The sequence below is a fragment of the Panthera leo genome, chromosome B3 (assembly GCF_018350215.1).
Source record: "Panthera leo isolate Ple1 chromosome B3, P.leo_Ple1_pat1.1, whole genome shotgun sequence".
Lineage (NCBI taxonomy): Eukaryota > Metazoa > Chordata > Mammalia > Carnivora > Felidae > Panthera > Panthera leo.
This window is the reverse complement of record NC_056684.1, coordinates 73,258,171-73,271,439: the sequence shown is the minus strand read 5'-3', so window position 1 is coordinate 73,271,439 and position 13,269 is coordinate 73,258,171. Positions and strand designations below refer to the sequence as shown.

The window sequence follows — 13,269 nt, the reverse complement described above, 5'->3', positions numbered from 1 at the left end:
TAGACCCATAGTATTTGCTGTATTTTTTTTTTAAGTCACAGGTAAGTGCTGTAGGAAAGACTGGGAACAACATGGTATGGAATTATTGTGAGCTGTTCAGCATCATGCTTGCCTTAGAGCTGAGGCCATCTTGAATGAAAAACCAAAGACATTACAGAGAAATGAAATGCAGCCCATGTGAATTTATTTTAAGGCCAAACAAATTCCAAGCCCTTTTTATACATATTCTTTTGAAAATTATTTTAATGATGGCAAAACTGACATTACTGTTTTATAGATTTTCCTCTCTCTCTCTCTCTCTTACTCATGGATGGGTTAGTTAACAACCAACAGCCAAGAGCAGCCACCAGCTTGACATCAGGAGGAAGATGCCAGGAGCACAGATGGTCCACAACCCAGATAATTAGCTTCCAAAGAAGAAACCATATCTCATAAGTCTTCTCTGAATGTAGAGTTTGGTTGGGCACAGCTGGGGCAGAGAACAAGCAGGCATCCTGAAAACTCTTCTTTACTTCTTAAAATGTTGGTAGAGCACTCACCCACTTCCTGTGGACAACCACCTACTCATAAGACCTGCAGGGAAGAATTCCAAATAAATATTGTTGACACTCCACCCTAAAGGAGGGTCAGCGGAACTCTCTACTCCTTAAGTGTGGGATGCACATGGTAACTTCCTCCCAAAGAGCACAGGATGGGAGGGGGTGGGGAGAGTGTAATTTTACAGTGGAGGAACCTGATAAATACTACTCTTGCCAGGTGATAAAGGTCAACATCAACAGTCATAAATTATGTTGATAGTATGTACTATTGATATATTATGAAAATGATACTTCACCTCTGTGATCTTCCTCCCCAAACCCATAATCCCAGTCTAATCATGAGAAAACAATCAGACAAACTAAATTCCAACAGAGGGGCATCCTATAGTATGCCTGACCAGTACTTCTCAAAACTATCAAGGCCATCAAAAACAAGGAACAACTGAGAAACTTGTCACAGCCCAGAGGAGCCTAAGGAGACATGACAACTATATGTAACACAGTATTCTGGATTGGATCTTGTAACAGAAAGAGGACATTAGGTAAACACTAAGGAAATCTGATTAAACTATGGACTTTGATAATAATAATTTATCAATATTGGTCCCTGAATTATAATAAATATACCATACATGTGAAGATCTTAATAACAAAGAGAGCTCTGGGGAGGCACATGGGAACTCACTGTACTATCTGCTCAATCATTCTGTAAATCTAAAACTGTTTTAGCAAATAAAGTGCTAGGGGTGCCTGGGTGGCTCAGTCGGTTAAGGGTCCGAATCTTGATCTCTACCCAGGTCATGATCTCATGATTGGTGAGTCAGAGCCCCAAATGGGGCTCTGTATTGATGGTGTGGAGCCTGCTTGGGATTCTCTCTCCCCCCCCCCCCCCCCCCCCGCCCCTTCCCTGCTTGTGCTCTCTTTCTCAAAATAGATAAATAAACTTAAGCAAAGAAATAAAGTCTACTAGTAGTAGTTTGTAGTAGGTGTACTAGTAATGATGGGACAAAAGCACTTCCAACCACTTGAGGCTTTTTGTATGCCTTTTCTTAGTTGTTTGGCTTTTTGACTTTCGTCCTTCTGGAGCATTTATCATTGCACCCAGAGCTCTTTAGAGCTTATCCTATCCACACCCTTTCCATGTTTCCAAGGACTTTGTCCGCAACGGTCCAGGATGATCTCATTCAGTCTCGTGGCTTTCATCACTACCTCTCTTCTGGCATTTCCAAATCTTCTCTGGTTCAGATCAGATCACTCACTGTTCATCCAACTCTCTATTACACAGCGCCCCCTAGGCGCCCAATCAACTCAGCACTTCCAAACCCGAACTTTGATTCTCCCTAAACCCGCTTCTCTCCTTTCTTGTTTCACTCACAGAGGCCAGAACCCAGACTCCTCTTTCCTGGCGCCCTGCGAAGCAGTCCTTAAGTTCTGTCAACGCCTCCTTCTTCGGGCTTTTTGCACTGTGTTCTCTTTTCCATCCCTGCTCCCAGGCCCTCAACACCTCTGGGCTCCCCGCCTTCAGGTATTCCCTTTCTCCTCCCCGTGTCTTCCCTTGCTTCATTCCTCTGCTTCTTTCCATCCCTCTAACAAGAGTGTATATATTTTCCCAGGCCTCCTCCAGGCACTTCATGACTCCTCTTCGCTGTAATCCCTCACCACGAATGTGTGAGTGTGTGTGTTTACCTTTTGTGTTGAGATATAAAATCACAAGGAATTAGTGGCTGAGTTTCCACAATCTATTTGTAAATATACGAAGGCCCATACAAAGCCCATTTTAAGAGCACCAGCCATTAACTCAATTCTCTTGCTTAGATGGACCTAAGCAAGTAGTGACACAAGAGTCATTTCTGAATTAGGTAACGGAAAAAGCTGACATAAGATGGCTGCAGAACTCAGTCAAATTAAGACCTATAAAACGAAGGTGCTAAAAGATAAAAGAGGAAACTTTTAAGAGTGTAAGGAAAGGAAGAGAGATTTAAAATATTTTGCTTGAGGCCGTGTCGCATGCGATGCAATAAAGAGTCTCAGTCCCGCCGAGCCAGCCAGGAGTCGAACCTGGAATCTTCTGATCCGTAGTCAGACGCGTTATCCATTGCGCCACTGGCCCTGAGACAATTACACTCGCCTCAATGATGACACTTCAAGCTTATATTGCAGGGTTTCATGGGACGTGTAGTCCCTTGACGGAGTTCTATGAATGCACGAAGCATTCTGGGAGATAGAAATTCGTCGAGAACCAGACCTTGAGATTGGTGGATCTTCCGGAGCCACGCCGTAAACCACTGTGCAGCCCGCGGATTGGCGGGAGGAGCCACTCCCCACCCCTCCGCCTCTCGCTCTGAAGTCGTGGAAGACGCTCTGGTTGTTAGGGCGACTCATCCCGCCTTCCGGGGGCTTTTTTCTGGCTTTTTGATTGGCTGCTAATATCAAGGAATCCCGGCGTGGACAGCGCGAGGGAAAAGATGGCGGCGATGGCGGTCGGAGGTGCCGGTGGGAGCCGCGTGTCCAGCGGCAGGGACCTGAATTGCGTCCCCGAAATAGCTGACACTTTGGGGGCTGTGGCCAAGCAGGGGTGAGGGCCCAGACCTCTGCAAGCGGAATGCGGGCTCCGAACTCGGGGACGAAGGGGGGACAGACTAGTCATCCCCGAGAAGCAGGGGTGAGGGGGTCGGAGTAAGATTAGGGCGGGAGAAACCATTACTCCTTGCGGGTGGGTGGAGAGCCTTAGGCTCTGGGGCGTAAGGAAAAAAAAAAAAAAAACTTATTGGAGGTGTGTGGTCACTGAGCCCCAAAGTCGGGGGAGTTGTCAGGTAAACTCGAAAAGGGGACATACAGATCTCCAAGGCCCTGGAGAGCGGGATTACAGTCTGAGAGTAGGAGGGAGAGTTAGGGGGCTAGAGAGAGAAGAGGTAAATCTTAAGGGGGAAGGCATGGGCGATACTGGGGCAAATCTGGATGTGACGATCCTGGAAAACCGGTGACAGCAGAGTAGAAATCCACTTGGGGTGGATTTTTATCTTCTCTCCTTGTCTTTTCCATGCCTGTGTTTTGGGGAGAAATTGAGGCACAGTGCAGCGGAAGTGATCTGCCCCAAGGTGGGCTGAACTCAGCAGTCCCGTCGGGTGACTGATGGCAGCTGAGAGGGTTGTGCAGAATTGAGATAGCCTAATCCAGTTGCTTGGATTTCTGGGCACTGCTGCTCTCTTTACATGACGATTCTGGGTCTGTCGCGGTTGTAGGTTTGATTTCCTCTGCATGCCTGTCTTCCACCCGCGTTTCAAGAGGGAGTTCACTCAGGAACCTGCTAAGAATCGGCCGGGCCCCCAGACACGATCAGACCTACTGCTGTCAGGAAGGGGTAGGGACCATCCCATATGCCCCTTAATTATTAGAGGCAGTAACAACTTCTGCTTTAACAGTGCCCTCATTCTCCTCCTTTCCTGACTTGGATATATTGGTTAGTCCTGGGACACAGATAACTCTTGTTTTCTTGCTTACCTGCTAAAAGCTGTAGTCTATTCTGCATCAGGCTATCCCATATCTGTGATAGAAAGTCTTTTATCTCTCATCTCTACTCTTTATTCCCTGTTAAGAACTAGAAATTGAACAAGTAAAGTGCTGACCCTCATTTAGTCTTTGTCTTTCTTGGATGGGGGGAGTGCAGACTGGAATACGCTAATTGTGGGAAAGCTTTCTCCATGGATTCGTCCAGACTCAAAAGTGGAGAAGATCCGCAGGAACTCCGAGGCGGTAAGACTGTTTCACCAATCCAATGGATTTGTCTAGAGGTCAGGTTCATAACCACGCTGGGTGCAAAGAGCAGTTTTTTTTTTTTCTCCCATAACTTAGTAAATCTAATACAATTCAATTAAAGCTAATTGGATTCTTAGCTCTTAACCTTTTCCTCTTGATCTCCATTCCAGGCCATGTTACAGGAGCTGAATTTTGGGGCATATTTGGGTCTTCCAGCTTTCCTGCTGCCCCTAAATCAGGAAGATAACACAAACTTGGCCAGGGTTTTGACCAACCACATCCACACTGGCCACCACTCCTCCATGGTATGGCTAAGGGCCTCCCTTTCTGCTGCATGTTATGATAGTCTGCTAGGTATTTTCTTGTTCCTAGCCATTGAGTAAAGAGTGCATTTGGGAGAACTGACAAGTCAGTACTGCCTACCAGCATCTAAAAGTGGTAAGCAGACTGTTATAAAATATATAGAATGTATAGTTATTTCTAGAAACTTACAGTTGCAATAAAGGACAAGGCAGGTATTTACATAAGGATATACACAAGGTAAGTGTACATGTGCATATAACCACAAGTTGGGAAAAACATAAAAGGATTAACTTGTGAGCTGGATCAAGATTTTTCTTTTTTTGAAGTTTATTTTGAGAGAGCAAGCATGAGTGGGGAAGGGGCAGAGAGAGAGGGAGAGAGAATCTGAAGCAGGCTCTGTACTGTCAACACAGAGCCTGACACGGAGCTCAATCTCACAACTGTGAGCCGAAATCAAGAGTGGGATGCTTAACTGAGCCACCCAGGTGCCCTGTGGATCAAGATATTTTTAATTGAAGGAAGCTTTCTGGACCTAGTGAGTTCCAAAGAGTTCTAAATAGAGTACTTGTTCATGTGCAGTTCTGGATGCGGGTACCCTTGGTGGCCCCAGAGGACCTGAGAGATGATATAATTGAGAATGCACCAAGTACACACACAGAGGAGTACAGTGGAGAGGAGAAGACATGGATGTGGTATGTCTCCTTTTGCTGCTGTGCCAGGGCAAAGGGGAGGATAAGGGGAGGTACAGGGTGGAGCCTGTAGGGAGGTCTCCTCGAGCTGTGGTAATTGGTGAGCTATATATATTTGACTGTATTTTTCTGTATTTGACCCCGACAGGTGGCACAACTTCCGGACCTTGTGTGACTATAGCAAGAGGATTGCGGTGGGTAAGTCCACAAGGGTACTGGGATAGGTATCCCTTCTCTGACCTCCTGCAAGTAAGAATTAGGAGTTTTGGGGGCACCTGGGTGGCTCAGTTGGTTAAGCATCCGACTTCGGCTCAGGTCATGATCTCATAGTTTGTGAGACTGGGCTCTGCTGTCAGCACAGAGCTCACATCAGATCCTCTGTCTCCCTCTGTCTCTGCTTTTCCCCTGCACACACTCTCCCTCTCTCTTATATATATCTCTCTCAAAACTAAATAAATATTAAAAAAAAAGAATTAGGAGTTTTTGGAGATGCCAAGTGAAATGTGTGCATTTTTGATAACTATGTACTTCTGGTGACTTTACAGCTTGAAATACTTTTTTATCAAGTTTTGTTAAAATGAAGATTTTTTTACTTTTTTTAATGTTTATTTATTTATTTGAGAGAGAGAGAGAGAGCAAGCAGGGGAGGGGCAGAGGGAGAGAGAGAATCCTAAGCAGGCTCCTCGCTGTTAGTACAGAGCCCAATGCAGGGCTCAGTCTCATGAACCATGAGATCATGACCTGATCTGAAATTAAGAGACGCTTAACTGACTGAGCCACACAGGCATCCCTGGTTTACTTTTTTTTTTTTTTTTTTTTCTTTTAAGCTATGTTGTTAGTACACAGAACACTTCATTGTTATTTAGGGGGAAGACAAATGTCACTAATTGAATATCTCTGAAGCTAGATTGATAAGGGGGAGAAAATACCTTTCCCTTCTAGTTCTGAGAAACTTCCTCTTTGGTTCCCAGGAGGAGATTCCTTGATGATGATACACATCAGCCACCTTGGCACAGACACCTTATGGTGTGGAAAAACTAAAATTCATTTTTTATGTCCTCTTCTCCTTCTCTGCCTTCAACATAGATTTGACTTCCTTAAACCCAGAGACCTGTTGGAACCTGACCCGAGTGTCAAAATGGTTCCCAGTATGTCAGGCAATCTGGACTTCGCAGGGTCACCATGGAGATGGCATCCCTCAAAAGAGTTCCTCTTTTAGCTTGTGGAGCATCAGATTGATAATTCTGCCATTTTCATTTCAAAGTCAGGGTTGGCTTGTGAAAAGTTGTTTAACAACATGCTAAATGTGAAATGTCAACCCTTACTCTAAACTTTTCCTTGTTCAGGCACTTGGGTGGCTCAGTCGGTTAAGCATCTGGCTTCAACTTAGGTCATGACCTCACGGTTCATGGGTTTGGGACCTACTTTGGGCTCTGTGCTGACAGCTCAGAGCCTGGAGACCCCTTCGAGTTCTGTGTCTCCCTCTCTCTCTGCCCCTCCCCCCACTTGTGCTGTCTCTGTCTCTCAAAAATAAATATTAAAATTTCTTTAAACTTTTCCCTGTTCAGAGCATCAAATGAAGACTTCATTGGGTTTTATGAAATGGCTTTCTGACTTTGGTAGTCCATTAAAGAAAGGAGTTTGAAAGTTGCTGTATACTGTTAACATTGTCTGCCCATGTTCTGCCTGAAATACCATGATTGTTTATGAAAAGTATCTTTAATAAAGCTGGATACAGTTAAAAAAAAAAAAAAAGAATCAGGAGTTTCAGGGGCGCCTGGGTGGCTCAGTCGGTTAAGCAGCCGACTTCGGCTCAGGTCATGATCTCGCAGTCTGTGAGTTCGAGCCCCGCGTCGGGCTCTGTGCTGACAGCTCAGAGCCTGGAGCCTGTTTCAGATTCTGTGTCTCCCTTTCTCTGACCCTCCCCTGTTCATGCTCTGTCTTTCCCTGTCTCAAATAAAAAAAAAAAAAAAATTAAAAAAAAAAAAAGGAGTTTCATGTATACTTGGCTGCTGGGCAGTTTTGCTACTTTACGTCTCAGTAGGCCTTGCTCTTAAGGAGTAAACAGATGTTGCACAAAAAAGCAAGGAAAGCCTTCTTATATAGTAGTAGTTAACTTTCTTTTCCCTCGTGTAGCTCTTGAAATTGGGGCCGACCTCCCATCTAACCATGTCATTGATCGTTGGCTTGGGGAGCCCATCAAAGCAGCCATTCTCCCCACCAGCATTTTCCTGACCAATAAGAAGGGATTTCCTGTTCTTTCTAAGATGCATCAGAGGCTGATCTTCCGGCTCCTCAAGGTGGGTGGTAGAAGGTTTCCAAAGATACTCCAGCTAATCCTCTTGCCTTATTCACATATGTGTGGTGCTTTTTTTTTTTTTTTTTTTCTGTGAGGCTGATTCTTTTCCTTTCTGGTTTCTGGGGAGCGATTTCATCAAAATTGGAGCTCTTGAGAACAAAGAGGCAAATGGGATTAGGAGCCCCAGAACATTTCAAAAGGAACCAAATCTCATGAGAACTTTGCAGAAGGTTTCATTTAAGATGTTACAGTGAGGATCGATGGGGCTGTTTGAGTCAGGATGATGCTTATATGGCATTAGAGGGCTTTATAAGTTTATTGAAGCTTCATGCTGTTGTGTTGATACTTGGAGATATCTGCTGAACTGGAAGACTGATCGTTTGGGCCTTATTTTACGCCAGGGTTCTTTGGCCATAAGCCATAACAATATCCCGGAATCTTGGTTCGAGGACTGTACCTGATGGTCTGACTTCTCTCACAGCTGGAAGTGCAGTTCATCATCACAGGCACCAACCACCACTCAGAGAAGGAGTTCTGTTCTTACCTCCAGTACCTGGAATACTTGAGCCAGAACCGTCCTCCACCCAATGCTTACGAACTCTTTGCCAAGGGCTATGAAGACTATCTGCAGTCCCCACTCCAGGTGGGTCTGGAGTATTCTGAGAGGAGGGAGGTGTGGGAGAAGAGTCTCTGACCATAGGTGCCCTAAAATCCTACCAGAGCTCAGGAAGCAGTGGGAAATTTTTTGGTATTCTGGTGTGTTGCCCTTGCCAGAAACTGGCTAACTTATTTTCCCTTTTTCCCCTCATTCGTCAGCCACTGATGGACAATCTGGAATCTCAGACATATGAAGTGTTTGAAAAGGACCCCATCAAATACTCTCAATATCAGCAGGTATAGTGTGGGTCTGGGTCAAGTACAGGGCCGGGATGTCCTGGGTGAAGATGGGATCATAGCCATGAGGTCTTTTCTCCTTCCTCCACCAGGCCATCTATAAATGTCTGTTAGATCGAGTGCCTGACGAAGAGAAGGATACCAATGTCCAGTGAGTGCTCTTGCCCACAATCCCAGAGATTTGCATACCTCTTCTCTATCTGCTAAGTCAGCTTGACCCTTCCTCTTTCTTAGGGTGCTAATGGTGTTGGGAGCAGGCCGGGGTCCCCTGGTAAATGCTTCTCTGAGGGCAGCCAAGCAGGCTGACCGGAGGATAAAGCTGTATGCTGTGGAGAAGAACCCAAATGCCGTGGTGACGTGAGTAGCAACCTCCTTGCTGGGAAGTTTGTCTCCAGTGCCAGTTTTTCTTACCAGTGTCCTCACTTGCAGTATCTTTATTTTAGGCTAGAGAACTGGCAATTTGAAGAATGGGGAAGCCAGGTGACCGTAGTCTCATCGGACATGCGGGAATGGGTGGCTCCAGAGAAAGCAGACATCATCGTCAGTGAGCTTTTGGGCTCCTTTGCTGACAATGAACTGTCACCTGAGTGCCTGGATGGAGCCCAACACTTCTTAAAAGGTGCCTCTAGGCTGGGGTGTGCTGAGTAAGGGGAATGGATTCTCAGCTTGGAAGGCTGTGGCAGTTTGGGGGGCGGGGGCGGGTTGAGTGAGGCAGCAGCAGCCTAGGAGGAGGTGACAAGGTTTAAAGGAACGTGGGTTGGACTTGGGTCAGTGCCCTAGCAAATGAAGTAACTTCTCTGAACCTCACTGTTCACATCTGTAAAATGAGAGCAGTGGACTAGAGCAGATCCTTCTTAAGTCTGAGGTCTGTGGATTCCCTGAGCTGATGTAATATGTACCTTGGGCTTAGCTTTCATCCAGATATCAAGGTTCTTTATGACCCTACAGAAGTTAAGAACCACTAGATTAGAATATCTTAGGTTCTTTCCAGTTTTAACCTGTGTCTCTGTAAGTTAACCTCAAAGTAGAATTTCTCATGAAAGGACCTAGACAAAACAGACCTAGACCGCTCCATGTTGTCACATGTGGTATGTTTTGATGTAGGAGGTTTAAACCTTCAGTTAGACGCACCATTTTCATCCCTTGGGAACTAATATGACCCTCCTACTCTCCAGATGATGGTGTGAGCATCCCTGGGGAGTATACCTCCTTTCTGGCTCCCATCTCCTCCTCCAAGCTGTATAATGAGGTCCGCGCCTGTCGGGAAAAGGACCGTGACCCTGAGGTAAAGAGCCACTGTCTTCTGGAGAGCTCTTTTCTCTTTAGTCATCTTCTTTTTCTATGTTAGCATCAACTGTTTTCTTGCACTGGAGAAGATGAAGTGATGGAGAAGCTGGGGATGTGGGAAAGCGAAAGTTGAAATGAAAATGTTACCCTTTTCTGTGTCCCTGAGGCTCAGGCTTCTTTTCCCGGGGAAGTAGGTGTGTCTTGCCTGTCTGCTCCAGCTCTTGCTTGGTCTCTCGGGACAGGCCCAGTTTGAGATGCCTTACGTGGTACGGCTGCACAACTTCCACCAGCTGTCGGCGCCCCAGCCCTGTTTTACCTTCAGCCATCCCAACAGAGGTGGGTTCCCGTATGACTCTCCTCTGACTGGATGGGTGAGAGCTTACCTTTCTGGTTTCTTCTCTTGCTATCCTAGGTCTGCTCTGTCTAGGCTTCCCATCCTGTTTTTTGCTCTTGCTTTACCAAGTTGTCTAGAGCTTTTGGCCCCTTGTCATCCACATAACTCTTCCCTGACAGATCCTATGATTGACAACAACCGCTATTGCACCTTGGAGTTTCCTGTGGAGGTGAACACCGTGCTACATGGCTTTGCAGGCTACTTTGAAACTGTGCTTTATCAGGACATCACCCTGAGTGAGTGTCTGGGGCAGTGGATGGCAGGGCATGAGTACGTTACCTGGGCAGTTTTGTTAATGTTTCATTTAGATGCACAGGGAGCCCAAGAATCAATGAATGGGGATCTTTGATTACTTGTTTCTCTGTTCACAGAAGACACGCCCCTCAACCCAGGCAAAAAGCAGAGTCACAGAGACCTCAATGTTTTCACTATTTTTTCAAACAGGTATCCGTCCAGAAACTCACTCTCCTGGGATGTTCTCATGGTTTCCCATCCTCTTCCCTATTAAGGTAGGAATCACCTTTAATACTCCATGGGTTAAGGAGTAACTTTTGCCATTGGTGTTCTGCCCTTTCCCTGCTCTCAGGAGGATGCTTGAGTATGACCCATGTTCTGCTGCTCCCACATGTTCTTGGATCCCTGTCGTAGATGTTGAGATGTCTGCGGTGCCCGTCTCCTTAGCTTCCCCACATCTCCTCAGGCTCCTCTTCTGTCTAGTCTCTACCTTGAGCAAGAGTCATCTTTTAAAAGCCCAGATCTTGTCATATCTCTGTCCTGCTTAATACCGTTCATTGACCTCCCACTGCCATCAGGGGAAAGGTTTAACCTTGTAAGACGTGGTGTGATCTAGTTTTAGCTTGTCTTTTCAGCTACTGTTCCCTTAGTTACATTGCATCAGCCCTATGGACCACCTTTTTTTTTTTTTTTTTTAATTGAAGTATAATTAACAAAGCAGTGTTATATTAGTTTCAGGTGTGCAACATAATCAACAATTCTGTACATTACTCAATGCTCATCATGATTCTGTGGACCTTCTTTTGGTTTCTCTAATATCCTGTCTTCTTTCCTGCCTCAGGCTTTCACACCTCCTTTGCCTGGAAAGTTCTTTGTTCATCTCTTCACTCAGCTGACTTATATTCCAGGTCCCCTTAAACATTCCACTTGTCAGATAACTTTGACTGCCTGAACTAGGTTCGCCTTGCCTCCTAGGTGCTCTTGTAGCCCAATGTTCTCTGCATGTTCATAGCACTCATCACACTTCTGATGATTTGTTTAGTGTCTGATTGTTCAGATAATTCATTCTGAAAGACTTCAAATAAACTTCATGAGGGTTGGAATGTCATGTTTTATCCTTTTCTCGGCACACTTAGCTCAGTAGTACATTGCCACATACAATTCATTAGCTCCACCCTGAACCTCCCTGTCTTTCTTCTTACAGCAGCCCATTACGGTACGCGAAGGCCAGACCATCTGTGTCCGTTTCTGGCGGTGCAGCAATTCCAAGAAGGTGTGGTATGAGTGGGCTGTGACAGCACCAGTCTGTTCTGCTATTCATAACCCCACAGGCCGCTCATACACCATCGGCCTCTAGCCCTGCCTACAAGTGTTGAGACCTTGGAAGCAGCTTCAAGTTCTGCTCCTGTAGCACAGAAAGTGCAGTACATCTGTGGGCTGTGATTCCCCTTGCCCATCAGAGTGGAGCATTTCAGTCTGCTTTCCTGCCTTACATCAAGGTGGGCAAAGGATGAGAATTAATTGCAGGGCTCGAGCCACCAATCTGTGAAGACTTCAGGCCAGGGTGGGAGGAATTAGTGCTGGATCTGAAGCTACTCCAACAGGCATTCGGCCTCAAGCGCTCCCTGGAATAGCCCTGAGAACATGTGGATTGAACAAATTTTCAGCCCTTTTCCCTGCCCATCTCTGTTCCTGTTTTGATGGTTTTGTGTGGGAGGAAATACAAATAAAGTGAAGTTATAGCCTTTTCCTGCTCCAACCCTGTTGCCCCCTGCCTCTGCTTTCCCACACTTTACTTAAACCTAGGCATATTCAGATCTGTGCCCTTATGCAAGATTCAAAGCGCCCTAAAACTTTGTTCCCTATTCAGGAAGCTTAATGGTCACTCTTGGACTCCTGGCCGTAGGCCTTTTCGGCCAGCTGCAAAGAGGTCTTGTACATTAGGTCCTGTGATTAGGCTTTTCTCTGGGGATGAAATTTTGCCACTATGGAGAAAGATGTAGTAGTGAGTGAAGCCAGCTTCCCTTCCACTTTTCTGAGCTGCTGCACCACCAGCTCCTTTGCTACCTCTTGGAAGGGAAGCTGGAAGCCATCCAGGCATCTCCAGCAAGAAGGCACCTATTTTGTTTGAATAAAATCACAAGGTGAGAGTTTGAAGTCCTGAGTCCAATTCTCCATTTTACAGAGGAGGAATCAAACTGATAGATACGAAGTTAGTATTCAAGACTGGAACACAGATCCTCTGACTCTGGCTCTCTTGATGTTATAACCAGCTATGTTTTTGGCAGCACGTATGGGGCAAGGGAAGTGTGGGGATTATGGAAGCCCTTGGAATGTGAGAATGGACCTTAGTTCCTTCTCTTTCTGGTTAGAGAGGGCTGAGTATTGCACCCACGGAGTCCCAGGAGAATCTTCCAAGTTTACTCTTGCAGTGGGAGGCGTGTGAGCTGTGGGACCAGGTAATGACGATATGGCAGAATGTGAAAGAAGACAAATCTGTTACAAGACTTGTGTTTCCCGGGGCCAAAGCACTAAGGGCAAGAGGAGATGGTTGGGAGGGTTGTGTAGACAGCCAGCTCAGAATGGGGATGTGGAGTTCGGCATCCCTCCTGACGTGTGCCGCAGTGTCCCCAAAGCTGTCACAGGTAAGTCCGACGCAACCCTCGGCAAATCAGAGTAGGGAGGGACTAGCAAAGAGGTCAATTGTACCTCTTTGCCAGCTCTGCCTGCCGGCGTTGGCCTGGAGCTCGGGAGCTGGGTAGGAAGTCATTCCCGCTGGTTGTTTGCCCGCATTCTCCGCCTTCTTCAAGTCGCCTAACCAATGAGAGAGCTACGGGCGGGCCGCCGTAGGACGCTTCCACTTTCCCGTGTCTG

General features: G+C 46.2%; 1 protein-coding gene and 1 non-coding gene across 2 annotated transcripts; one reads left to right on the top strand and one right to left on the bottom strand.

Annotated features, from left to right (window-relative positions):
* Nucleotides 1-2,576: 2,576 nt before the first annotated feature.
* On the bottom strand, nt 2,577-2,649 carry TRNAR-ACG. Its single transcript has one exon. It is a non-coding gene; the product is annotated as a tRNA-Arg (tRNA).
* A 294-nt stretch (nt 2,650-2,943) lies between these two features.
* On the top strand, nt 2,944-12,154 carry PRMT5 (protein arginine methyltransferase 5). Its single transcript, XM_042942678.1, has 17 exons — nt 2,944-3,114; nt 3,782-3,900; nt 4,207-4,292; nt 4,466-4,600; nt 5,178-5,290; nt 5,436-5,485; nt 7,424-7,587; nt 8,068-8,229; nt 8,403-8,480; nt 8,573-8,631; nt 8,715-8,837; nt 8,924-9,099; nt 9,656-9,765; nt 10,010-10,103; nt 10,281-10,397; nt 10,606-10,670; nt 11,600-12,154. Exons 1-17 carry the CDS (start codon nt 3,005-3,007, stop codon nt 11,750-11,752), a joined length of 1,914 nt encoding a protein of 637 aa, XP_042798612.1. The 5' UTR covers nt 2,944-3,004; the 3' UTR covers nt 11,753-12,154.
* Nucleotides 12,155-13,269: the final 1,115 nt, after the last annotated feature.